This window comes from Hyperolius riggenbachi, chromosome 1 (genome assembly GCF_040937935.1).
Source record: "Hyperolius riggenbachi isolate aHypRig1 chromosome 1, aHypRig1.pri, whole genome shotgun sequence".
In the NCBI taxonomy this organism is placed as follows: domain Eukaryota; kingdom Metazoa; phylum Chordata; class Amphibia; order Anura; family Hyperoliidae; genus Hyperolius; species Hyperolius riggenbachi.
In genome coordinates this window covers 372,678,025-372,705,963 of record NC_090646.1, presented here as the reverse complement: position 1 = coordinate 372,705,963, position 27,939 = coordinate 372,678,025, and the positions used below count along the sequence as shown (strand labels likewise).

The following is a 27,939-nucleotide window of genomic DNA, read 5'->3' as shown; positions in this document are numbered from 1 at the left end:
TGACGTCATCGACGTCAGCCGACGTCCTGACGTCAGCCGCCTCCGATCCAGCCCTTAGCGCTGGCCGGAACTTTTTGTTCCGGCTACGCTGGGCTCAGGCGGCTGGGGGGACCCTCTTTCGCCGCTGCTCGCGGCGGATCGCCGCAGAGCGGCGGCGATCAGGCAGCACACACGGCTGGCAAAGTGCCGGCTGCGTGTGCTGCTTTTTATTTCAGCCAAATCGGCCCAGCAGGGCCTGAGCGGCAGGCTCCGGCGGTACTGGACGAGCTGAGCTCGTCCAGACCGCCCAGCAGGTTAAGGGCCCGTTTCCACTGTTGCGACGCGATTTTGCTGGCATCCCGACGCTTGTAAAAACGCATGCAGATGCGTTTCCACATGCGTTTTTACCCGCGATTTCGCGTGCGATTTTGCATGGCAGGGTGCCATGCGAAATTAACCATGACTCTGCCAGGGCAAAATAACATTGAAAAAGGTGCGAAATCGCACGCGAATCGCGGGTAAAAACGCATGCGTTTTTCCTATTAAATACATTAGCGGAGATTCGCATGGATTCCCGACGCAGGCGAATTCTGTGGGTCCCGTCATGCAGATTTGGCCCGCCGCCAAATCGCTCCCGCACGCCGCACATATGGAAACAGCCCCGGCCACTTCAATGTACCAAGCGAATCCGCATGTCGGCGCCGCATGCGGATTCGCTATGGTGGAAACGAGCCCTTAGAGAGACAATCACTGATTGCCTGCAAAAAACTCTTGGGAGCCATTTATTTCGAAGATGGCAGGAATGGGGAGTCACCTATATATCTAACACTAATGATGACTGTGGTGGGCCAATGGCACGGTTTGAGAAACAAGGAGGAATGGGTAATTTCACAAGGCCCATTTCCATGTTTAGGGCACTCATAGAGAAGTGTAGAAAGTATTTACTCTGTCTAGGTGCCTGCATTAACCAAAGCTGCCAATCAATGGTAAAACATGATTACAGACTCACTTTATAGATAACAGTACTTATCCACATATCATTTTATTAAAACAATCATCTCCCAGTGTGAAACTCAATAACATACTGCAACACTCTATTAAAGCAATTATCTCACAGTATGAAAATGAATAACTAACTGTAGAGGACCACCTCTTTTCTCTTGGATTACTGAAAATGCAGTGCTGGAATTCGTGCCTAAGCATCAGGGCAGGCTGGGAGAAATAATATGTTTACTACAGTCACATTGTCACGATCGGTGTAGCAGAGAGGGTCTGATTCTCGGTGATCTGCAGTATCACTGGGAATACAGATATATATCTGATTATTGCTGATCTGCAGTATCACCGATAATCCGATATAATGCTAACCTCTGAACACCTGAGTAGTGTGAGTGCTTGGTGCAACAGTAATACCGTGAGGACTAAGCCTCAGAAACAAGTGCCGTACTGTATAAAGTACTGCAGCAATACAGATTCCTTCCGAAGGCCTGGACTCTCCCGGGGGAGGAGTCAGGCGGAGCGTAGGAAGGACAGAACGTGAGTGACACCTAGGAGAGGGCGTCACTAACAGATCTGGGAACTGCCTCTAACAGCAAGGTCAGTTCTCGAAGTCGGGCAAGCCAGGTCGTAACACACGGACAGATACAGTACAGATACAGAAAGCAGAGGCGGAGTCTAATAAACAGGCAGGGTTCGGCAACAGGGTATCAGAAATATCGGGGTACAGAATCAGGAGTCAAATGCAGAGTCTAAGAGCGAGCCGAGGTTCGGCAACAGGGTATCAGAAATATCGGGGTACAGAATCAGGAGTCAGATGCAGAGTCTAAGAGCGAGCCGAGGTTCGGCAACAGGGTATCAGAATGACAGGGTACAAGATCAGAATACGGAAGAATAGTAACAAGCTTGGAGAACCTGGAGAGCAGGTGCCCAGCAAATAAAGAGCTGGCCCTGTGGAGCAGGTGCCCAGCAAATACAGCGCTGGCCCTGGGAAGCAGGTGCCCAGCAAATACAGCGCTGGCCCTGGGGAGCAGGTGCCCAGCAAATACAGCGCTGGCCCTGTGGAGCAGGTGCCCAGCAAATACAGTGCGGGCCCTGGAGAGCAAGTGCCCAGCAAATAAAGAGCTGGCCCTGTGGAGCAGGTGCCCAGCAAATACAGCGCTGGCCCTGGGAAGCAGGTGCCCAGCAAATACAGCGCTGGCCCTGGGGAGCAGGTGCCCAGCAAATACAGCGCTGGCCCTGGGGAGCAGGTGCCCAGCAAATACAGAGCTGGCCCTGGAGAGCAGGTGCCCAGCAAACACAGCGCTGGCTCTGGGAAGCAGGTGCCCAGCACATACAAGGCATGATTTATCTCCTATCGATAGAGATAGTTCTCAGGGTCGAGAACTCACAGACAAACAAAGTACAGGATCAGATATCAGGAGAGTAGTCAGACAGGCAGAAAGTCATAACAGATAATCACAATCAAACTAGTACTTTAAGCTATCAACAGAATCTAGCTAAGTGTAGGATTACAGCTCCAGCTGGTCCCGGCACACTTAAGGATCTGACTAAGGGTCTGCGTGCTCCCAGAGCTGGGACAAGGTCCTCCAGCACCCAAGGCTGAGACACCAAAGTGCGCCCCTCCATCCTTCCCACCCCAGCTGTCACACACTGATTGCTATTAGACTAAGAGGGCCACAGGGCCCAAAACCTCCCCAACACCTTAATATCTAGTTATCTGGCTTGCAGTCACTGCTATGTATCCCCTTTTCTTATTTCTTTCTGCTTCAAACACAATTAGGAATGACAGCTGAATGAATTGTGCGCCCCCTCCTACATTGCGCCCTGAGGCTGGAGCCTCTCCAGCCTATGCCTCGGCCCGGCCCTGCGTGCTCCCACATTGTGATCGCACTGACAGGCAACCAGCAACTGACCAAGCAACAGAATATATAGTTGCTGGACTCTGCCGCCCCGCCCGAACCACTCAGCCAATCATGAGTCCTGCAGGAATCAGCTGACCTTCCTGATCAGCTGACACTTCCTCTGCAGGTATAAAGGTCCTGAATTCAGGCCCGCGCGAGCATAGCTCTCTATCTGCCTAGGTGCACTAACAGACCCAGCCACACCAAGCACATGCTGCTGCATGCAAACAGCCGCTTTGCTGTCAGGACATGCGGCGGCTTCTCCGCGTTCCATCCACACAACCAGACGCGTGCAAACCGCCGCGTAGGACGCGGAGTCAGCCGCCTAGCTCTTGGCACACGCGGCGGCTTTTTCGCGTTTCCTCACACACATACAAAAAAAAAAAGAGATAGAAGGAAAAAAAATAAATGAAAGTTCTAACTCAGTCCACAATCCTGATGACACCTGTCACTTGAAAGGTACTGTATATACTCGACAATAGCCTCAATTCACTAAGCAGTTTAGACTAGTCTACTGAAGGTTTTTAGTCTACTGATGGTTTGGTCAGTTGCATCAAAGGGGAATTCACTATTACCAAATGTTTTATACCTGTTTTTAGACCTGGTCTAAACCATTTGGTAATTAGGTGAGTAAAGCAGATGAAATGATCAAAAGATGCAATTTACAAATAAGTTGCTATGACTGACAACCTTCTCTTCTGATAAGCTCTCCTCTGGATACAATTAAACTCCTGCATAATTAATTCAAAAGGTTCCATTCTCACATCTAAAATACCTTACAGAATTACTTTACCAACAAGAAATCACCTGGTCTAACCTCTGTCAGAAAAAACGTGGGCGTGATTACTTCTTGTTTGCCTTTGTGAATTGTGTAATTACTGAATGTTAGACCAGGTCTAAAAACAGGTCTAAAACATTACACCAAACCATCAGTAGACTAAAAACTATCTGTAGACTAGTCTTAGTGAATTGAGGCCTATAAGTCTAAAAATTTAGGTCTGACTTCCTAATTCAAAAGTATAGGGGTCTTATAGGGGGACTTATACACGAGTCACGGGCAACACTGAACACATTGAGTAATGTGTGTACTATTAGTGACATTCCCATTTGCAGCAATTAACAAACTGGTAAGTGACACTTTTTTGATAAAGGAGATGCCCCCAAAAAACCACTAGTCTAAAAGTCCTGGCCACAACAATTAACAAGGAAAGGGGCAGGAGGGAAGGAGGGGGGTACTGGAATGCAGAAAGGGAAGTAAATAATTGCTGTACTTGGAGGTCCGGAGGAGTTATTGGCTGCACTTAAGGGACAGGAGGGGTTAATTTCTGCAATACTTTATGCAGTGCAGTTATTAACCCCTCCTTGTCCCCATGTGCAGCCATTAACTTTGCTGGGTAGACTTATACTTGAGTCAATAGAAAATACAACTTAAGAGGGTCAAAAATTGGAGTCGACTTATACACGAGGTCACTTTATATTCGAGGATATACGGGTAAATGATCGGAAAAGCATAGTTATGTAGTTACATAACTGTTAAAGAGAACCAGAGATGAAAAAAACATAAGGGTTTATACTTACCTGGGGATTCCTCCAGCCCACTGTAGGGCTTTGGCTTCCTCGATGTCCGTCCACTTACCTCCATTTTCTAACGGTAAGCCCCGCTACTGCATATGTGCAGTCTTGTGGCTAAGGGTGTAAATATAAATTTATTGTTTATTGTTTTGTTTAGCTCAATGAAACAGCCTGTCCTGTCTAAGTGTGCTCAAATATATGAACTATTGCCCTTTTTTATCTATCCCCTGCTCTCAGAAGCCCAGTCATCTGCCAGGAAAGTATTTTATGGCTGTAATTCCTTATCAGTGAGGGATGCTATAGTCTAACTGGGTCCCGACTGGAGAAAACTTGTCAGTTGCATAGCTGAATATTAACTCTTTCAGGCAGAGTAAGAAAAAAAAGCAAACCAGCATATTTATTTGTGTACTAGTCACTGTACATACACATGTATATCTCATCACGTCACGTCAATTAACTTTCTCTTTAATTATGGCTTCTAAAGCTGGCCATATACTTACAGATTGTTTTCTGTGTAAAAACTATCAATTCCTCTCGGACAGGAATCAATTTCTTTTTGAATTGGCTCCTACCACACACAGAACATTAACTTTCAATAGATTCCCTACAGGAATTGATCAAACTTCAGCATTGCACTGCTTGATGAAGTACAATACTATGCAGAGGCGTAGCTAGGGCCTTCAGCGCCCGGGGGCAAAGACAGTTTTTACGCCCCCTCCATGGTAAACATGCGTCGCCGTACAAAAAATGGGCATGGTCATGCAGCGGAAAGTGACCATAGTCATGGGTGGAGCCAAATGCACTGGAAGTTAGCAGTGGTGTAATGAGACCTGCCAAGCAAATCGTTGGATTAAGATCCCTTTCCTTTAACCATAAAATATTCCCACAAAGCACTGCAGAAGAGGCCACCACTATATAAATACATAATAATATGGTAGTACATTAGACTATGACTATGGTAGGATTAGATTGTGAGCTCCTCTGAGGACAGTCAGTGACATGACTATGTACCCTGTAAAGTGCTGCAGAAGATGTCACTGCTCTATAAATACATAATAATAATATGGTAGGACATTAGACTATGACTATGGTAGGATTAGATTGTGACCTCCCCTGAGGGCAGTCAGTGACATGACTGCCCTCAGGGCTGTCGAAAATGTCAATGCTATATAAATACATAATAATAATAATAAGATGGTAAGACATTAAACTATGACTATGGTCGGACTAGATTGTGAGCTCCTCTGACGACAGTCAGTGACATGATTATGACATGATTATGTTCTCTGTAAAGTGCTGCAGAAAATGTCACTGCTATATAAATTCATTATAATAATAGGATGGTAAGACATTAGACTATGACTATGGTAGGATTAGATTGTGAGCTCCTCTGAGGACAGTCAGTGACATGACTATCTACTCTGTAAAGGGCTGCAGAAGATGTCACTGCTATATAAATGAATGATAATAATAGGATGGTAAGACATTAGACTATGACTATGGCAGGATTAGGTTGTGAGCTCCTGTGAGGACAGCCACTGCTGCAGAGCAACATTGGCAAAGCACATATTATTGTATTTTATTAAGCAACTCTAATTATCCTGCACGACCCCCCCCCCCCCCCCCCCCATACTGTCTATGTAATCGCACTCCCATCCATGTCATGATTTATGGTGGATGCATCATTTTCCCTGAGGGAGGGACGCCAAGCGGATGAGCTTTTTTACATTTTGTTTTACCCAACACAGGGCTAATATACCTGTCGCTAGGTTTGCGAGAGAAAATAATGGCTTTGAGGCATGGCATGGGGTGTGGCCTAAATGTGGGAGGGATTTGTTAGGGCCCTCTTTCAAAAATAGCACAAGGAAAATGGAAAATTTAAATTTACAGAAATAAAAGCAACTGTTAAATTAAAACACTGGTAAGGAAAAATGCCCCTGGTTGGTATTTACTTCAGAAAGGGGAAGCCTCTGAATCCTAATGAGGCTTCTTCCATCCTCCACAGCCAGCCTGATATTGCGCTGGGACCCTGTTGCCACTGTGCGCAGTAGAAGCTTTCCACTTGGGATCCGGCAAAAATAGCTGAGCCCGATCAGGTGTGCACCAGGCGCCTTCACAGTAGATCAGACCCAATCAGGCTTGCCTATTTTCACTGGGCTTGGCTATTTTACCACGCGGCAAATTCGCACATGCCAACAAGGAGATCTTGGGGGGGGGGGGATTCCCAGAGCTTGATACCCTTTACTGCAGAGGATGGAGGAAGCTTCTTTAATAACCAGAGGCTTTCCCCTCCTGAGGTGAGTTCCCACTAGGGGCACCTTTTATCTACAGGCACACTTTAAAGGTGACCGTTAATGATATAATTCCATGACCGATAGATAATTTCCAATCACTGCGGTGTTCCATCTGATGCAATTGGTCCTGCCCATTAGAGGTAGCAAAATCGATCAGATTAACGGAATCAAAGTTTTTCAGATCAACCCCATCAAATTGGCTAGCAGTAATTCTGCCGTTAATGGGTATGGCTGATAGTTTCTGCCTGATTACCGTGGGAACGATCGGCCGCAGAATTGTATCATTAATGGGCACCTTAAGAGTCTGAAATGGAGGATGGGCCTGATAGAGGATTGGGGGGAGAGCGAGAGAGAGGGGAAGAGAGAAGCGAGAGGGCAAGAGAGAGAGGGGGATAGATAGAAAGAGGAGGAGACGAGAGGGGGGGAGAGAAGGGAGAAAGGGGGGGGGCAAGAGAGAGAGGAGGATAAAGAAGAGAGACGGGGAGAGAGAAATAGGACGAGACGAGAGAAAAGAGAGAGGGGGAGAGAGAAAGAGATGGGGAGAGAAGAGAGAGGAGGATAAAGAAGAGAGAGGGGGGAGATAGAGAGGGGTGAGAGAGAAAGAGATGAGGGGGGGAGAAGAGAGGGGGGGGCAAGAGAGAGAGGAGGAGAAAGAAGAGGGAGGGGAGAGAAAGAGGAGGAGATGAGAGAGGGGGAGAGAGAAGAGAGGGGGCAAGAGAGGGGCAAGAGAGAGGAGGAGAGAGAAGAGGAGAGAGAAAGAGGAGGAGATAATAAAGAGAGAGGGGGGGGGAGAAGAAAGACTGGGAGAGAGGGGGCAAGAGAGAAAGAGAGAGGGGAGGGGGAGAGAGAGCAGGTGAGAGAGAGCAGGTGAGAGAGAGAGAGAGAGAGAGAGAGAGGGAGAGAGGGGGTAGAGAGACACACACACACACACACACACACATATGTGTGAGACTATGTCCACTCTGCTACCTGCTTCCACACAGCAATTCAGCTCTCACAAGTCACCTGGGTGCCTCTCTGTTCTCGACACATGACACTGCTGGCTGCTGCCTGGGGGGCTGGGCTGTGTCAATGCTGTTTTTCACTGTGTGCACACACCACACAGGGTAAGCAGAAATGATGACAGACTGGTCCTCTCCTCTCCTACACATTCCACTTCAAACAGAAGCAGCACATTAACCACATGCTGGCTGTGAAGATCGCAGGTCTCTGCATTCTCCCTTCCTGGCTATCCAACGCAGGGATATGTACAGCTGACAGGCAATACAGCCTATCAAATCTCCCTCCTACCTCAGTCCCCACCAGCCTGCGTGTACACAAACAGCCAGGAGGCGGGGCAACACTCTCTCCTGAATGGCTGAATTTGTCCCCCCAAGCTGCCAATCTAGGAAGAGCGGCAGCGGTATTGGAGCCGGCGGCTCTGCAGGGATATTTTCCGGTAAAAATATTATACAGTACAGGTGCCGCCTTTGTGTAAGTTTTACCGGCTGGGGGGCAACAGCTTGGTGGCATCCCTACCTGTAGCCTAGTTGGACTTAGCTGGTTCCGCTGTACTTTGTCAGTCTCCACCCCCCTCCACAGTCGCACTTCTTGCCTCAGTGCCTCGGCTCCTCCTCATCATCTCTGATTGGCTGCCACCGCCGCTGGCTCTGCCTGCGTTCCACTCATGGATATTTTGCACGCTGCGCAGTGGCAGCGGCTTGTGATGTCACACACAGGAAGAGCAAGGCAGTCGCAGCGATTCTCTGGCAGAGAGATGAGATTAAAAAAAAAAGACAACATGCAGCTGGGCGCCCTTAGGGAGTCAGCGCCCGGGGCACATGTCCTACCCCGCCTCCCTAAGCTACGCCCCTGATACTATGGCCTATCAATCAACTACCAACAACCACAATCTGCCTAGATTTTTTGTTCACTATAAGCAGCTTTTACAGGTAATTTTGGCGTTCGATAAAATGCTGCTACAAATAGCAGGCACATTAGCTCCTGCGATTTGTAGCTGAAATAGCCGCTAATCATGGCTATTATCATAGGGGCCTATGCCGGCGCCCATTTTACCTAGGAGCATCTGGCATCCAGATTAACTTAACTGCTTTGCTGTTTAAAGCTAAACCAGTTTCACTGTATGTTTAATTTTAATTCACCGCCACTCCTGATTGTTGGGCACAATGGGCAGTTTCAATATTTGTAAAACAACATGAATGAAAACCTAATTCACTAAGTAAACAAAGTAGTTTGTAAATACTCTCATTTGTATTCACTTTTTTTTAGCACTTGGCCTTTTAGCGGGCGCTATTGAAGTTGGACTGTCCTATTACCCAATTTTTGCATGTCTTACAACAAACAATAAAATAATTGGATCTCTCACAGGATTTTTATACACTCTTACCTGGTAGGTATCCATTCTCATTTTTAAACACCATGCTTTATCCTACCAATAAGTCAATAGGCCATATATACTAAGCCGAAAGATTGCAATTTAGGATGAAATGCTTAGCATACCTGTTGTAACCATGAAGCAACACAGCCCAGATTGTAATGTAGCCAGAAAAAAATGCCTGCATATTAACATTTCTATATTCATCACTCTGGTTGGCCAGCTGAATACACCATCTATCAAATAAATGTGCTGCTGGCCTTTCGTGTGGTTCCAGGTAAAGTGCTTATGCATGCGTGTGCACACGTGCTTGCGAAAAAAGTGGAACACACAAACTGGATGCCCTTACCTTATTAAGCCCTTGATCTACTATGCTGGTTTGGGAAGCCATGAAGGTGGATCTACCAATAGTGAGGCTCCACCATGTGGCCCAAACCAACCCATACAGCTTTTAACATTGGGGGGCTGGGGGGTTCCTTCTTAAGCAGGAGATTATTATTATTATTATTATTATTATTATTATTATGTGACTAGAGACAAGCATATACTCCCCTCATTATGTAACCCCAGGTCTTCTTTGGTGGGCATATGCATGAGGAAAAGATCCCAGTCCTTAGATTGGGAGAAAGGTAGTTTCCAGGGAAGGAATGGGCTTACCATTTACCCTTTTGCAAGGTATCCATCAGGTTTATAAGCCTCATGTCTTGGTACCAATCACAGAGGTGAGCCCCACACTCACTGGCTCCACCTTCCTGCCCATTTTTGGAATTTATGAGTATTTTCGGAAACAAATTTTCATGTAAAACATGAATTACGATTTCGTGTTAGTTGTAATTTTGTGTAATTGTAATTACGACTGAACCAAAAATTACAATTTAACCTCCTGAGCGGTATGCCCGACACTTTTTTTGTACCAAATGAATGTAAAACCTTTAGATAGCACTAGGCTAGCTAGCAAATGTGTTGGGCATCCCCGGATCCCTCGCGATCCCCCCGTTTATACGTTACCCCCCTGGATCCAGCGATCGCACAGCCTCCAGGCACAGCTCCGGTCTCTCTATGGGGAGGATCGGGTTTGCGCATGACGTCATGATGTCATATGCGATCCTCCCCATAGTGAAGACCGGAGCTGTCCGGGGAGGCTGCTGGGGGAGCGGCGGGGATCGGGGGTACCGGGCATTTGTACTAGCTAGCCTAGTGCTAGCTGGAGGGTTTTCGGGCGCAAAATCTCTGGGGGGGACTGGCGGGCAAAAAATAGCGAAACTTCCTGAGCGGCGTAACTATCAGGAGGTTAACGTGAAATTACGACATGATATTACACATTCTGATAATTATGAATTTACAATTTTGTGTCCTAAATACAAAAACTCAAAACTTAAGCTCATCACTACAGATTAGGACTTGGTAAGTTTTTCTGAATTTTCACTTGTTATTAAAGAGACTCTGAGCACCTCTCATGCGCATGCCTTTAAGCCAGACGAATTCCAACAAAGTCGTGGTATGACCCCTCTGGAGGAGCAGCATGCAATGGCCATGCATGTCACTTCCTCTTCCTGCTTCATTCAGAGATGCACTTCTCTAACAGAGAAGACAGGGGTGACCCGGAAGTTATAACATAGCCAAGATGGCAGCCTTGATTTTTAAATTGAAATCGAACGAAAACTATTTGGTGTAGAACTGGCATCAAATGAAAGAGGAGAGCACAAGCTACAGAAAGGTATGCATCTTTAAGTATTTTGCAGTACTGGTCGGAGTCTTAAAGGCATACCCATGAGAGCTGCTCGGAGTCCCTTTAAGCAGAGATGGCCAGTGAGACACTGATCATTTCCAGCTTGCATTGTTAGCGTAGTGGTTAACACACTCACCTAGCAGTGTTGGGTCCCCGGTTCACATCCCAGCCAGGGCACTATCTAGCTGGAGTTTGTATGTTCTCCCCGTGTCTGTGTGGGTTTCCTCTGAGCACTCCCACATTCAAAAAACATACATATATGTTAATTTGTTAATTTGCTTCCCCCTAAATTGGCCCTAGACTACAATACATTTACTACAAGATACATACATATGACTAAGGAAGGGATTAGATTGTGAGCCCCTCTAAGGGACAGTTAAGTGACAAGACAATATACTCTGTACAGCGCTGCAAAAGATTTTGGCACTATACAAATATGAAATAATAATTAACTACATACTGAACCTATGTTATATTACATCTATGACAGATCTGAAACAAGTTCATAAACGCTCTACCCCCATGGTAACACATACCAGTCGGTGCAGGATCTAGAGAGCCAGTCCTTTGAGCACAAACCATGGAAGAAGGATCCGCAAACCAGACTTGGTTGAGTGAAAAAAATGTCTGTTCTTTATTAAATAATGTCACATGACAAAAAGGTAGTGCAATAAAATCACAGGATCGATAGTCGATCCTGTGATTTTATTGCACTACCTTTTTGTCATGTGACATTATTTAATAAAGAACAGACATTTTTTTCACTCAACCAAGTCTGGTTTGCGGATCCTTCTTCCATGGTTTATGACAGATCTGAAATAGCACTGTGGATATTGAGCCTCCATCTACGGAGCATAGCTTTTCCCAGATTTTTATTTTTTTGAAGATTCTTTTATTTTCAAAGAAGAAAGAACAAATAAATTGACAATTGTCAAAAGCAACACATGTCTCTTAGCAAAGACCTTCCTGACATAGTAGTACATACTTATGCATTCAAGTGTAAAACATATAGATGTGTGACTGAGGGGACGCAATCCAGCGTGTCTCCAAAAGCTTATAAATAAAAGTGCATAATTACTTCTGAAGTGGGGAAGGGGTATTAGGGCCAAGCCATATGAATCATAAAGTAGGCCTCGCGAGCCTGACATGGGGCGTTAGAAAAAGTTGTTAGGATTACCCTGGGCCCATAGGGATCGTACACCAGGGAAGCTATTGAGGCTGAGGAAATGCACGCCAGGCATGCAGGGGCCTTCAGTAATGATCCCAAAACAGGCATAGGCTGAGCCTTATGCCAACACAATGAACAAACACATTAACCCTTTCCCCTTAGTAACCAATAAGGAGAGAGGAAAAGATAGAACAGAGATGAAGGAGAAGAGAGAAAAGACAGAAAAGAAGAAGGAATTGTGGCTAGGGCTCAGGGAGGTCCGGAAGGGCACACTAAAAAGGGAAAGGAGGCACTCATCCAACGCCAGGGGGAAGAGACATAGAAAAAAACAAGTTAGCCTGAGGTAAATATGGTCATAATTAGCTTAGCCATTCATAAGTGCATGATAATGCTGCTTCTCTTGGAAATCAAACCATCCAAACCAGGTTCTCCAGAACTGCTCATGCCTATCCTGTATAGTAGCCGTGAAATCTTCCATCTGTTGTATCCAACCCACCGCTTTAAGCCACTCCCCAACCGTAGGTGGATCTGCAGACTTCCATTGCCTGGCCACCAGGTTTTCCCAGATTTTAACTCAACATACAAAACCCCAGTTCTAGCTTTACTCTGGTTGTGGATTTGTGCATTTTGTATGTTCATTAACAAGTTAATTCTGGATTTTTTTTTTTAGGTTTATAGTGACAATGATGGATGTTATATCATGTCCTGATGGATCAGTAAGCATAACATTTTACTATACTAATTCTCTCTAAATTTGATATACAATTTGGTGTTTTTGTTGTAGTGTGCATTGTTAATTGTGTTGTTTTGTTTATTGGACTTTGTACATAGAACTGCATTTTACATTTAATGCTGTGTTTAAGGCTAATTGGACATTTTAAAACAATGAGCAAATGCATCACAAATGAAACTTAAAGCCGATATACAGTGGGATGCGAAAGTTTGGGCAACGTTGTTAATCGTCATGATTTTCTGTATAAATTGTTGGTTGTTAAGATAAAAAATGTCAGTTGAATATATCATATAAGGGGACACACACAGTGATATTTCAGAAGTGAAGTTTATTGTGTTTACAGAAAGTGCGCAATAATTGTTTAAACAAAATTAGGTAGGTGCATAAATTAAAATAAATTAAATCGATATTAAGTAGATCCTCCTTTTGCAGAAATTTCAGCCTCTAAACGCTTCCTGGAGGTTCCAATGAGAGTCCGGATTCTGGTTGAAGGTATTTTGGACCATTCCTCTTTACAAAACATCTCTAGTTCATTCAGGTTTGATGGCTTCCAAGCATGGACAGCTCTCTTTAACTCACACCACAGATTTTTAATTATATTAATTCAGGTCTGGGGACTGAGATGGCCATCCCAGAACGTTGTACCTATTCCTCTGCATGAATTCCTTAGTGGATTTTGAGCAGGGTTCAGGGTCGTTGTCTTGTTCCAGCCCCAGCGCAGCTTCTGCTTTGTCACTGATTCCTGGACATTGGTCTCCAGAATCTCCTGATACTGAGTGGAATCCATGCGTCCCTCAACTTTGACAAGATTCTCAGTCCCTGCACTGGTCACAAAGCCCCACAGCATGATGGAACCACCACCACATTTTACTGTAGGTAGCAGGTGTTTTTCTAGAAATGCTGTGTTCTTTTTCCTCCATGCATAATGCCCCTTGTTATGCCCAAATAACTCAATTTTAGTTTCAGCAGTCCACAGCAGCTTATTCCAAAATGAAGCTGGCTTGTCCAAATGTGCTTTAGCATACATCAAGGAGCTCTGTTTGTGCTGTGGGCGGAGAAAATGCTTCCTCTGCATACAGTATCTCCTTGTGTAAAGTGCGCCAAATTGTTGAACGATGCACAGTGACTCCATCTGCAGCAAGATGATATTGTAGGTTTGTGGGGGGTTGACTCTGACTGTTCTCACCATTTGTCGCTTCTGCTTGTTCAAGATTTTTCTTGGTCAGCCACTCCAAGTCTTAACTTAAACTGAGCCTGTGGTCTTCCATCACCTCAATATGTTCCTAACCGTGGAAACAGACAGCTGAAATCTCTGAGACAGTTTTCTATATCCTTCCCCTAAACCACGATGGTGAATAATCTTTGTCTTCAGGTCATTTGAGAGTTGTTTTGAGACCCCTATGTTGCTACTCTTCAGAGAAATTAAAAGAGGAGGGAAACTTACAATTGACCCCCTAAATACTCTTTCTAATAATTGGATTCACCTGTGTATGTAGGTCAGGGGTCACTGAGCTTACCGAGCCAATCTGAGGTCCAATAATTAGTTCTAAAGGTTTTAGAATCAATAAAATGACAAAATGTATGCACCTGCCTAATTTTATTTAAACAATTATTGTGCACTTTCTGAAAATCCAATAAACTTTATTTCACTTTTAAATATCACTGTGTGTGTCTCCTATATGATATATTTAACTGACATTTCTTATCGTAACACCCAACGATTTATACAGGAAAATCATGACGATTAACAACGTTGCCCAAACTTTTGCATCCCACTGTATCAACAACAAGCTAAGTAACTAGCCCAGAGCAAACATACAAAACTATTTAAAATGACTATAGCACTTTTTACAGCAGTAGATGTAAATATGGTATTAATTTAAAATGTACATCACAATCAATTACCATACTTCCTTAGTTATAAACATCAGCAACATTCACAGAGGACATATAGTTTTTTTCATAATAGCTAAAGATCAAATACTCCACAGCCATACAAGAAATAAGTATTTGCATGCAAAGTAAAATTACAAAGTTGTACTCATGTAAAATAGTACTTTAGTGTATACCTTCATAACAATGTAATCATGTTGCATTGAAAATTACTGCATGCTGGGGGTTCTTCAGGCAAATCCACATGCCTGATGGGGCATGTGATCATGGGACCAAAGGCCTATGGAGAGATGTGGTCACTCCAAGTTCAGAGACATCATATTAGCAAACTCTCTCCAGCCAATATGCAAGTGTCTCCTAAAATCTTTAGCCCTTTTTTTTTCTTTTAAAAGTTTTCAATTAGGGGTATACAAAACGTTTCCAATTAATATTTGATATGAGCCATGTAAAATAAAGATGTCCACCAGCAATTACATTTTTCCTTTTAGTTCTTTTAAAATGATTGATTTTATAGATCAAGCTATTTAAAGAAGTTTTAATCAATCAGAATTTTCCATTGAATATTTATTGAATATTTCTACCCAATCAGTCAAGATCCACAGTTTGAAAAAGTAAAACATTTTCTATACAGTTTATCATTTATCTAATAAACCTACTAAAAATATGGCGTTTGTCCAGTTTAAAGTACATAAGGTGGATCTCCAGAAATTCATAAAAGTCCATGTATAGAAAGCATAATGTCAAGTAGAGTCCGCCCACCAGTTCAGGGATGGAGTTGCATGATTGCTCCTATAGTATTGAGATTACCGTTTTAGAAAAATTCTTATATAACAATAACAATAATATTTATATAGCGCTTTTCTCCCTGGGGACTCAAAGCGCTGTGACCCTGCATTATGCAGTCTCAAAGGCTAGGGAAAAGAGGTGAGTTTTTAGCCTTTTTTTAAAGCTGTCCAGAGAAGGAGCCTCTCGTACTGATTGTGGAAGTGAGTTCCATAGAGTAGGGGCTGCATAGGAAAGGCCCGAGCACCAAATGTTAAGTGTATCCTGGGAATAACCAGCTTCATCTTGTTGGCAGAGCGGAGGATGCGTGGAGGGGCATAAAGTTCCAATAGATCCGCTATGTATTTGGGTCCCATGTGGTGTAGAGCCTTGAATGTCAGCAGGCAGATCTTAAAATTGATTCTCCATTTTACTGGCAACCAGTGAAGAGTTTGCAGTACTGAGCGCGCTCAAGATGGCAGCCTCTCCTTTTACCTGCTCCACACCTTGTCTCGGCTCTGGGAAGCATTAATCACATATATGCACAGAAGGAACAAAAATACTTACAGATTCTGCACCATGAAATCTCTGGCTACAACTGGAACCTTCTGGGAAACGTGGAAGTTTATGGATGGCTAAGTTACAAGCTGGATTGTACTCACCATGAAAGTCATGTGTAGCTGACCTTGGTTTTGGAGTCCTGCATGGGATTGGGAAGCTGATAATCCACACAAACAAACAAAAGCCTTCTCTACTCCTACAAGGACACACAATGGAATAGGATTTCTCCACCTGGATACTCATGAGGTCCACAGCTTCAAACAAACCAACACAATAAAAAGCATGTCCATGCAACACAGCAAGCAGATCTCCTACCTTCCCAAGTCTTCTTCCCAAGGTAAGGGAATTCATCCTCCTTCTCCAAACAGAAGTAATATCTTTCAGCTGGCAATCCGTTTTTGCAGACTGTACAAATACTTTAAATGCATTCAGAGGCTGAAATTATATTGACTCCATTGCCTTTCTAAGTAAACCTTAGTAGGCCCCATGTTTCTGCATATCAATGGACTTCTGAAGGCCAGCATTTGCTTTTGTCTACCCCCCACTGATAAACAACAACAATCAAAGGAAGAGCTTACTTAACCCATTCCTTCCCAAAGAGCAATGTTAATCTATAACGCCAGCTTCTTACTATCTCTCAGGCCATTGAGAGCTGCATCTCACATTGGAAAAAAACAAGCTAATTTGCTGGAATCTCTAGGGATTTTAAATAAAACGCACAGAGGTAAAAAAGGCGGCCAGGCCCATAAAAAGTGCCACACTCAGTCTCAGTCCAACTTCAGGGACCCAGGTCCATTCAAAGAAAAGAACTTTCCAGCGATCTCTAGTGATGTGTACTGGAAATCAGATGCTGAAAGTAGCAGAAGTTACCATGTCCCTAGTCAGAGATGCAGTAACACCCCGGCAGTGAACCCAGTCGCCATTGCTAAGCCCCATGCAGTCACTGCATTGCTCTGCAATGCCCGCTCTATAAACAATAAGACAGCCATTATTGCGGACCTTATTCAGACATGCGATTTTTCATGCATCACTTAAACCTGGATTGATGCCAATGCGGGCCCCACATTGGAAGCAACCATCCCATACAATTACTCAGTCCTAAGTGAGGGAAGACGAGAGCGCAGAGGAGGGGGTGTAGCAATTTGTGGCAAAACAACTCTGCAGATCAGGGCCCTGAATGTTGGCTCAACAAAGTCCTTTGAATGTATAGGTGCCCAGATCTCAGCTGGTAAAGGCTTCAAAATTTTAGTGGTTTATCGTCCCCCCGGAGATGCTGACCCTTTCCTACAGGAATTCCCAGAACTTCTGGCCATGCTGGCTCTGTCTTATCCGAGATGGATCATCCTTGGTGACTTCAACATCCGGGCTGATAACACTCAATCACAAGATGCAAATGAACTAATAAATCTCATGGGTGGACTAGGCTTCACACAAGTTGTAAAATCAGCTACCCACAGAGGAGGGCATACGCTAGACTTACTGTTCCACCTTGGAATGGACATTAGTAACATAACAGTAACCCCAGTGGTATGGTCAGACCATCACATAATAAAGTTTACTATTGAACATCACCCTATCAAGCAGCTCCCTAAAGAAACAATCAAAACCCGTCCCCTGAGTAAATTAACACCGGAGAGGATAACTGCCAACCTGGATTTTACAAATCTGCTCCACAGTCAAATGGACCCAAACTCTCTAGTAACCCAGTACAACAACACGATATATGAAACACTTGACAGTATTGCCCCATGGCGCACCAAATCAGCAACCAAAAAGCAGAAAGCTAATTGGTTTGACAAAACCATCATGGATCTAAAAAAGAAAGGGCACAGACTAGAAAGACAGTGGCGTAAATCAGGGACTGGGGAGCACAAATCTAGCCTAGTTCAACACCTCAGACAATACCAACAAGCAATAACCAAGAAAAAATCAGACTTTATCTCGCACAAAATATCTACAGCCAACAACAGAGCTGCTCAACTCTTCCACACAGTGGAATCACTCTGCAATCCTTCCTGCCTAAAAGCCCCAACCACATACTCCAGGGAAAGGTGTGAAGAATTCTCTGCCTTCTTCACAAACAAGGTGTCTACCATCCGTGCCAGCATTACACCAACAACATCAATTGACCACTGGACGTTGCATATGCCTACTACCGTACCACCATGGCAAGTCTTTGACACTCTGAGTGTAGAAGATTTTGGAATTCTCATTCAAAGTCTCCGCCCCACTACCTGCGACCTGGATCCTGGCCCAACTGGATCCTTAATGCAGTGCCCAGCGCTGTTCAGGCCAGCACTTTACAAAATCACTCAGTGCTCCTTGCAAAGTGGACTTTTCCCAGAAGAACTAAAGAAAGCAATTATAAAACCCCTCCTGAAGAAACCATCACTAGATCCTGATTCTGTAACCAACTACAGACCTGTGGCGAACTTACCATTCCTATCAAAAGTTATCGAGAAAGCAGTCGCCAACCAGCTAGAAGCCAGGCTTATAGATAACAACATCTTTGATACTTTTCAGTCAGGATTCAGGAAAAGGCACAGCACTGAAACAGCATTAGTCCGAGTAATGAATGATCTACTTACTGCAAGGGACAAGGGTGATTGCTCAATTCTGATTCTTCTTGACTTGTCAGCAGCATTTGATACTGTGGACCATGAAATACTAATCCAGCGACTGAAGAATTACTGTGGCCTAAGGGGTACTGTTCTTAGCTGGTTTCAGACCTTCCTATCTGGCAGGACACAGCAAGTATGTCTGGGCACACACTACTCTAATCCAGTGCCACTTGCCTATTATATTTTCATTTTATATTGAATCGTATCTGTTAAAAATGCTTGCAAATCTATGGCCAGCATTACATTTACTAATAGCTGCTGTCTCTGGGCTCAGAGCTAAGGCAACACTTTGTAATCTGAAAATAAGGTTTTGAAAAATAAGCAAAATTTGCATTGATTGTCTCGTTATTTTTGTTTTTACTTTATTTTTTAGATCATAGGTCAGAATGAAAAGGTCATCCTTAATTGGCCAACTCTGTTGTGCTTGGTATTCTTAATGGGGCGCTTTGTTCATATATTTATTAAGTCCATAAGAATACTGCTGGGTGCTGACATCAGAAATGTAAGTATCAATTTATTTAAATAAGATCTATAAATAACAGTGCAGTCAGTCAGCCTTCTCTTTCATACTGCAAATTGAATGTTTACTTTTACAGTTTATCTAAGAAATACAATTAGGTCATTTAATCTTGTTGTGTATGTTGGTTGGAACATAACTGATGAGTAAAATACATCATTAGAGATCATGCAAGTAAGAGTCTGGAGAGCACAGATTTGATAACAAAATTTTGTACTAGGGTTAGGGTTACCCCAAAGCAGATTTAAAAATAAAACTAAGATATTAATTTTATAGTGGGAAGCCTCTGGATGGTCAAGGCTTCCCATATCTTCTGGCACCCCACTGTCCCAGTAAATGGTCCTCCTAAACATTATTTAAAGGAGCCCTCTGAACATGTTTCTATCAGATGCACTCCCAGCCATGGAAGAAGACATCCTGACTGAGCATGCGTGAGTATGGTCCATGCATGCCCAGTAGAACTAAGCCACTTGTGCATGGAGGAAAAAAGCCAACATATAACAGTAACATTTAGAGACTCTCCTTATTCAGCACCTGTTATGTGCCAGAAGTTGGATTTTAAATGTTTTGTTTCCAGTTCAGAAAAAAAAAATCATCATGTTACGTAGTTTTGCTCTAATTAGTGCCTTCACTGCATACTCTGTTTTAACTCAAGGATGAAATATTGTTCCTTCCAATCCATCAATCAGAGCATGTGAAGAGACTCTTTAGGAAACCTGTACAGTAAGTTGTTTTATATTACCTTCTCTTACATGTTTAATGTGCACATAAAGCTGTACTCGGTCTAAAAAGCTAAACAAAGTGGCCTATAAATAAAATAATAAACAAAAATGTGAGGGAAAAAAGATCTCCACTTTTCATTTTTTTTACATTTGATTTTTACTGGTTGATAACAAGTTAGGTAATTGTATACAATGCCAAGCAGCGGTAGCGAAAGCAAATAAAATTCTGGGATGCATAAAAAGGGAAATAATATATTGAAATGCTAGTATAGTACTCCCTCTGTATAAATCACTTCTGAGGCCACATCTGGAGTATGGAATACAGTTTTGGGTACCACACTATAGAAAGGACATTGACTTCTAGAACGTGTTCAAAGACAGGCAACTAAATTAATCGGAGGGATGGAAGATCTCACTTACCAAGAAAGGTTGGACAAACTGTGCTTATTTATCTTGGAAAAAAGGCGACTGAGAGGTGACCTGATAAACCACTTAACCATAGGCTTACACCCCCCCTAGTGACCAGGGTATTTTTTACAATTCAGGCCACTGCAACTTTAAGGGCTTGCTGCAGGGTCGTACAACTCAGCACACAAGTGATTCCCCCCCTTTTCTGCCCACTAACAGAGCTTTCTGTTGGTGGGGTCTGATCGCTCCTATGATGTTTATTTAGTTTTTTATTTGTTTGTACTTTTTATAAATTTTCCCTTTTTAATTTATTTATATTTCCCTCTCTCCCTCCTCCAGCCAATGACAGCGATTGGCTGTCATAGGCATTAGCCTATGAGAGACGGTCACTCTTGTGCCTCCCCAGGGGACAGCCGAGTGACACGCTGCACTGTACAATGTAAATAGACAGCGGTTTCACCGTCTAACAGTCTCCTAGTGGCCATCGCCCCCTGGGCGGCTGATGACTGACAGGAGGACTTTACGCCAATGCGCATTAGGCGGTCCTGGGGGAGCTGCCGAGTTCATACCAATTGGCGTGAGGCAAGATGTTAACATGTATAAATACATCAGAGGGCATTACAAAAGCTTGGCAAATCAGCTTTTTGTCCCTAGGAGACGTACGACGAACAAAAGGACGTGATTTGCGTGTGGAGGAAAAATGTTTTTGCCATCTATTTAGAAAGGGGTCCTTCACAGTGAGAATGGTTAAAATCTGGAACATCTTACCTCAGAAAGTAGTTATGGCAAACTCTATATCTGCATTTAAAGAGGGCTTGGATGCTTTCCTTGCATTGAAGGGCATCCACGGCTATAATTTTTAGGTAATTCCCGGAAGAGAATTATATGACTGTCATCTGGAGTTGGGAAGGAATTTTTCCCTTTTAAGGCAAATTGGCCCAGGCCTTGTAAGGTTGTTTTGCCTACCCCTGGATCAACTGGGATATGTGCAGGTTCAAGATGGTGTTTTATTTTTATTATTTATTTTTTTTTCTGATTAGACTTGATGGAAAAATGTATTTTTTCAACCAAACTAACCATGTAACTTTAACAAGGTCATATCTGTAAAAATGAGAACAATTATATTTTCTGGTAATCGGCTTCAACATCCACTACTGTAATTCACTTTAAAGGGACCCTGAGCAGAGCATGAAAATCAAAATCGGGACTTACCTGGGGCTTCCTCCAGCCCCCATAGCTCGCGAGGTCCCCTGGCATCTTCCTGGCCTCTTCCGTGGTCACTCTGTCTGGTCCAGTAATCTAGCGACTTCCAAGCAAGTAGTCTGTGCATGCTCCCGAAGCCTCCTGCACATGCACGGTACAGGGTTTAGAGAACCGTGCATGCGCAGGAAACTGACGGCACCTGGCGTGATGATGTGGCGGGCGTGCTTCAGGAGTGTGACTTGCTTGGAAGTGGCCGGATTACCAGACCAGACAATGGGACCACAGAAGAGGCCAGGAAGATGCCAGCGGACCTTGCGGGCTGGTGGAAGCCCCAGGTAAGTTACATATAGTTACATAGTTATTTGGGTTGAAAAAAGACATACGTCCATCGAGTTCAACCAGAGGACAAAGTACAACACTAGCCTGCTCCCTCACATATCCCTGTTGATCCAGAGGAAGGTGAAAAACCCTTACAAGGCATGGTCCAATTAGCCCCAAAAGGGAAAAAAATTCCTTCCCGACTCAAGATGGCAATCAGATAAAATCCCTGGATCAACATCATTAGTCATTACCTAGTAAATGTAGCCATGGATGTCTTTCAACGCAAGGAAAGCATCTAAGCCCCCTTTAAATGCAGGTATAGAGTTTGCCATAACGACTTCCTGTGGCAATGCATTCCACATCTTAATCACTCTTACTGTAAGGAACCCTTTCCTAAATAAATGGCTAAAATGTTTTTCCTCCATGCGCAGTCCTGATTTTGATTTCCATGCATTGCTCAGGGCCCCTTTAAGTGCCAATCAGTAGCACCATTCACAGGAATAATGATGAGTTAAATGGTTTTAAATAAAATAAAAATTTGTAATATTTATTTATAAAACACTGCAGAAAATAAAGAAATGCTGCCTGGGCTTGTTTGTTTGTCTCTCTTTTAATTTCCCCTCAATAAATAAATAAATGGGCAGGGTAATGTTTTATTTTTTTTTAAATTGCAGGCAGAATACGTTGACGAGTGATACATGCAGCTTTTATAAAGACACTGGGGAAAGATTAAGATACATTAAATTCATACACACTGAGCAGGGAGAAATTGCTAAACTGCAGTTGCAGTGCTGGCCAGAAACAGCAAATATCTCACTAGTGTGAGGAGGTGGGCTGTGTCAGGTGATTTTCTCTGTGCTGGTGAATTAACTTACACATCTCTGGCAATAAGGAACTCCTGGATGCAGCCTACCAGAATGCATACGGGTACTTTCAATTATTATTATAAATATTTTACTTGCATTGCGTACAAAATGTAAAAAAAATAAATCAAAATGTAAATATCTGCATTGCTAATTAGTGCTGAGGGGAGTGGTGAAAAGAAAATCTTTCGAAAATTTAGTCCATAGGTTACGATACACTCTACAAAACTTTTAACATTCTTGGTGGAGATAAATCAGGTATTCTAGCAAACATAGACCTAATAGTTTCTTTTACGTTGGCATAATAATGTAAAATGCTTGTTTATTGCAGGGTACAACAATCCTGGTTTGAAAGGAAAATATACACTTGGGACCCATGTTTTAAGTTTCCAAGCAGAATGATCGGTACTACTGTGCTGTCGTTGTTTTGCTTATACATTGTAAGTCTCAACAAATGAGGTAAAACCAAAATGAAGTTATTGCACATAAATAAAATCCTCAAACTACTTAATTATTACTACTAACACTGAATGTACTTTAAAATTGAGTACTTAGGCCCATATGCAATTCACTTTTTCACCTGAGTTTTCTCCTAGGAGAAAACATTTCATCTTTGATTTAAAATAACTTTTTAGCACTTTGCAATGGAAAAATGTATCAATAAGTAGGTAAAAAGTACTATCAAAATAATTTTGAGTATTTTATTGCTTGCTGGTGGTTTAAAAGGCATTTTATTGACAAGTTTTAAAATATCACCTGGGAGAAAACTCAGGAGGAAAAGTGAATTGCATATGGGCCTCAGTGTTTGTTCATAAGCTCATAAAGGAGCGGCTTAATCACACTCTTAGCCATGTCTCCATTAGGGAAATTTATGTAGAAGAAATTCATTCTCACTAATAAGCATACTGTTTATTATGGATGGTCGGAAATGCTGATTTGGCAGAAATTCCAATTTCCAACAATGCGGATTACCGATTCCAAGGATTTTTACTTTCCAATAAGTCTTTTTTTGGTAATTTTTTAATTCTCTGATTGGCCAAATAGTTCCTAGTCGACTCTGCATTCTCTGATTGGTCCCAATGCTTATGAATTCTGCGAATGGGCAAAAATTACCGAGTTGCAGTAATGCTGTATTTCGCAGAAATTCCTTTTCCAAATTTCAATTCCGTCGAATCCGAATGAACATCCCTACTGCTTATTACATATATAGAAAGCAGCATATCTGTCCTAACTGAATCAATACACATAACCAGTAAGCAAAGCATTCATTTCACAAGGAACTTTCAATCTATCGGACTTGCCTGATTAGCTCCTGATCTTCTCTTAGGTGTGAGAAAACATATACTGTACTCATGAATTGTATGGAATGTATGGAATATAACACCTATGTACACACTTTAAACTTTTGTCAACAGAAAATAATTATGATCATTTTGGGTGACAGTTTTAAAAAGATCCTTGTGCAAACACGTTGTTGTGTCTTGCTCTGTTGACAGGGTAGGACAATCTGGAGACACCTCAGATGATCAAGAAAAGTCTTTTCAGCCAATTTAAATCTAAAGTTAATTAAAGCTGAACTCTGAATACTGTAAAATGTCAATTTTCTCGGGAAACCGCAAAATCATTTCACCTCTATCATGTGGTTTTATTTTCCCCAGCATGAGCAGAAGAGAGCTGTATTGCATTTCAGAAATTTAATTTTCCAAATACTTGCTTAAAGGGATACTGTAGGGGGTCGGGAGGAAATGAGTTGAACTTACCAGGGGCTTCTAACGGTCCCCCGCAGACATCCTGTGCCCACGCAGCCACTCACCGATGCTCTGGCCCCGCCTCCGGTTAAGTTCTACAATTTCAGACTTTAAAGTCTGAAAACCACTGTGCCTGCATTGCTGTGTCCTTGTTCCCGCTGATGTCACCAGGAGCGTACTGCTCAGACACAGACCATACTAGGCCTGCGTAGTACGCTCCTGGTGACATCAGCAGGATCGAGGACACGGCAACGTGGGCGCAGTGGTTTTCAGACTTTAAAGTCTGAAATTCCAGAAGTGAACGGGAGGCGGGGCCGGAGCATCGGAGCATCGGAGCATCGGTGTGAGCATCGAGTGGCTGCGCGGGCACAGGATGTCTGCGGGGGATCCATTAGAAGCCCCGGGTAAGTTCAACTCATTTTCCCCCAGCCCCCCTACAGTATCCCTTTAAAGGGACACTTAAGCCAGGAATAAAAAAAAACAGTTTTACTCACCTGGGGCTTCTACCAGCCCCCTGCAGCCAACCCAAGCCCTTGCAGTCACTCATGGACCCTCCGGTCTACCAGCTAGTTTCGTTTTTGCTAACAGGCCCGACAGGCCTTGCCACGCGTATTTTTCTTTTCGCTCCCGTCCGCAATAGCGTCCTACGCCTGTGCAGGATGCTTTTGAGGATGGGAACATGAAGAAGGATACGCGTGGCCAGGCCTGCGCAGGTGCAGAAAGCCTGCCGACTCCCTGTCAGCGAAAATGAAACTAGCTGGCGGCGGGGGACCGGAGGCTCTGTGAGTGACTGTGAGGGCATGGGACAGCTGCAGGGAGCTGGTAGAAGCCCCAGGTGAGTAAAACTGATTTTTTATTCCTGCCTTAAGTGTCCCTTAAAGCCCAGAGTGTCCAGTGCAGAAAGAGTTTTTGGAACATCAAAAGGGCAGTGGCGTAGCAATAGGGGGTGCAGAGGTAGCGACCGCATTGAGGCCCTTGGGCTAGAGGGGCCCCGAGGGGCCCACCCCTCAACCATAGTATTAGCTCTTTATTAGTCCTGTGCTGATAATATTCACTTTTATAGTTGATTTGAATAGTAGTGATCATTAACACACAGTTTCCCATCCCCTTCTTGCTCCTCTGATACTGTGGTTGTCCTTGATTAGTTTTGGTGTGTTGCATCAATGGTTATCTATAGCATGGTTCGGGGCCCCAATGCTAAAATTTCACTGGGGTCCATGGCTTCTTAGCTACGCCACTGCAAAAGAGTATGTGAAGTGAAGTGTGACACGATGAGATAAATATCTGTATGTACATTCCCGATCCTGCTTAGAACTAGACTGTGTTCGTTTTTTTATTTTTCACTGTTTGGGCTACGAATCCAGAGCTTCTCTGAATTTACATAGAGGTGTTACTATCACTGATAACTAATTAGGACAGCAGGTCTCTGTGTGGTGTGATGATCAGAGCAGATGTCTGCTTGTTTCAGGTCTGGATTTGAAGGAAAAGGTCCTGGATGTTGTCAGTTGTTGCACATTTCCAACAACCTTATCCTGCAGATTAGTATGGGATCCAGGGCTGGCGTGTATTGGGAGAAGGGTGGGATTTACACGCCACTCCTCCAAGTCCAGGCTTGAGTCTGGCAGAGGCGGAGGGTTAATGAACTCACCTGTGGGAATTTGCAAAAGTACCTGCATCAGTCAGTATGCAGTGGGCTGTATGTGGAGCAAGCAGGCTCCGGAAAGGCTGTGCAGCCGAGAGGGCTGCCAGGCCTGTAGCAGCAGGGAAGCTGCTGATGCGCAAGTGCTGGAGGGGAGTTGGACTCCAATACTGGTAAACCAGGAGAAGCCTGGAAAAAGGTGAGTGGCACCAGGACTGCCATTAGGCCCGTGGCAGGGTGTCACCGAAAAGCCAGTGTGGCTGCAGAAGGCTGTATATTTTTGTTACTGTTTATGGACATTGTTTGACTGACAATAAAGCTGGATTGTTTTATTTTTACCCTAAAAAGACTCACTGGCTGGTGTGTTGTGACCCTTGATGCTGCTGACCTACTCTACCAATGAGTTAAAACCCCCAGAATATCACAGTGAATGAATGGGAGCTGAATAACATTAAAAACTATTTTTATGTAATGTGGATATGTAACCCTTTAAACCAAAATAAGACTGGGATTCCACGAAAGTCCTATTTAGGATAACAACTATAAATACAGTTGTTTATTGCATTGGTTTATTTTCACTTTCGATTTGCTTTAAATAAAGTTCCTGCCCACCAATTAAATGAGCCACATACTCTACTATAGTGCACATAGACAGAGGAGTGTCCGCACAGTGTCCTATAAATCAGGTTCCTTTATTCTGGACGTATCCAACAAGCTCACACATCATATAGCTGACATGTTTCGAACCAGCAGGTTCTTACTCATAGCTAAAAGATCAAATGACAGTAAGCAACCATATATACCTTCCTCCTGTGGGAGAGGGGGGTGGGCCAAAAGGTAAACACTCCCCTTTTAGACTCCACATCAAGGAAGAGATATTCACAAGTCAAAAAGAGATTAACATCAATTGCTCAGTACCTCTCTCTGAAAGTGACCTAATATATGGTATACCAACAATCTGATTGATATATAAAACAATTCATAAAATAAATGAATAAAATTGCATTTTGACAAACAATATGAGAACAACATAATATAATAAGCAGCTACATATTAACCTCTTGACGACCAGCTAACGCTGATTGGCGTAAACTGGTCGTCTGCGGGTTACCATGGAAACGGCCGCTCGATCGAGCGGCCTTTCCATGTCAGTTCACGGAGGGTGTCTCCGTGAACAGCCGGAGAGCCGACGATCGCGGCTCGCCGGCAAAATGCAAAAAAACGCGCGGGGAAGAAATCCCCGCTGTTTACATCACACGGCGCTGCTGCGCAGCAGCGCCATGACGTAGATTGGCGATCCCCGGCCTCTGATTGGCCGGGGATCGCTGGCATCTGATAGGCAGAAGCCTATCCTATCAGACGCAGGACGGAACTTCGTCCTGCGCCACTCACAAGGGGAGGGAGAGGGAGGGAAGGGGAAGGAGGCCAGGAAGCGCTGCGGAGGGGAGCTTTGAAGAGCCCCCCCCCCGCAAGCGCAAGCAGCCGGCGGCGATCAGACCCCCCCAGCAGGACATCCCCCTAGTGGGAAAAAAAGGGGGGTAGTCTGATCGCCCTGCTGCACTCCTGATCGGTGCTGCGGGCTGTAGAGCCCACGCAGCACCGATCACTGAAAAATCCCCTGGTCGGCAAGATGTTAAGTTATCAGTGCTAGATCCCAACGAGAGTTCAAACCCTTAGGGGTTCTCCTACCCATTCTAAAGATCCATAGGGCCTCACGACTAGTAAGTCTTTTAGACAGGTCCCCACCCCTCTGGGCTGGGAATACCCTCTCCAAACCATGAAAGCGAAAAGAAGACATGTCGCCACCGTGAACAGAGCGAAAGTGCTTCGCCACGTTCGAAATATTCGTGCTGAGCCAGCCCGAGCCGCAGTAGTGTTCCCCAATTCTGGCGCGTAAAGGTCTCGTTGTACACCCCACATATTGCAGGGAAC

General features: G+C 43.9%; 1 protein-coding gene across 1 annotated transcript in view; it reads left to right on the top strand.

The window, feature by feature from the left end:
- Positions 1–27,939, top strand: part of LOC137551476 (stimulated by retinoic acid gene 6 protein-like) — a 64,715-nt gene that overhangs the window by 11,807 nt on the left and 24,969 nt on the right. Inside the window, exons 5-9 of the mRNA XM_068271343.1 lie at positions 9,014–9,134; positions 12,687–12,732; positions 18,960–19,088; positions 19,759–19,826; positions 22,952–23,060. Coding sequence (XP_068127444.1) covers positions 9,014–9,134; positions 12,687–12,732; positions 18,960–19,088; positions 19,759–19,826; positions 22,952–23,060 — 473 coding nt within the window. The remainder of the gene's footprint in view (positions 1–9,013; positions 9,135–12,686; positions 12,733–18,959; positions 19,089–19,758; positions 19,827–22,951; positions 23,061–27,939) is intronic.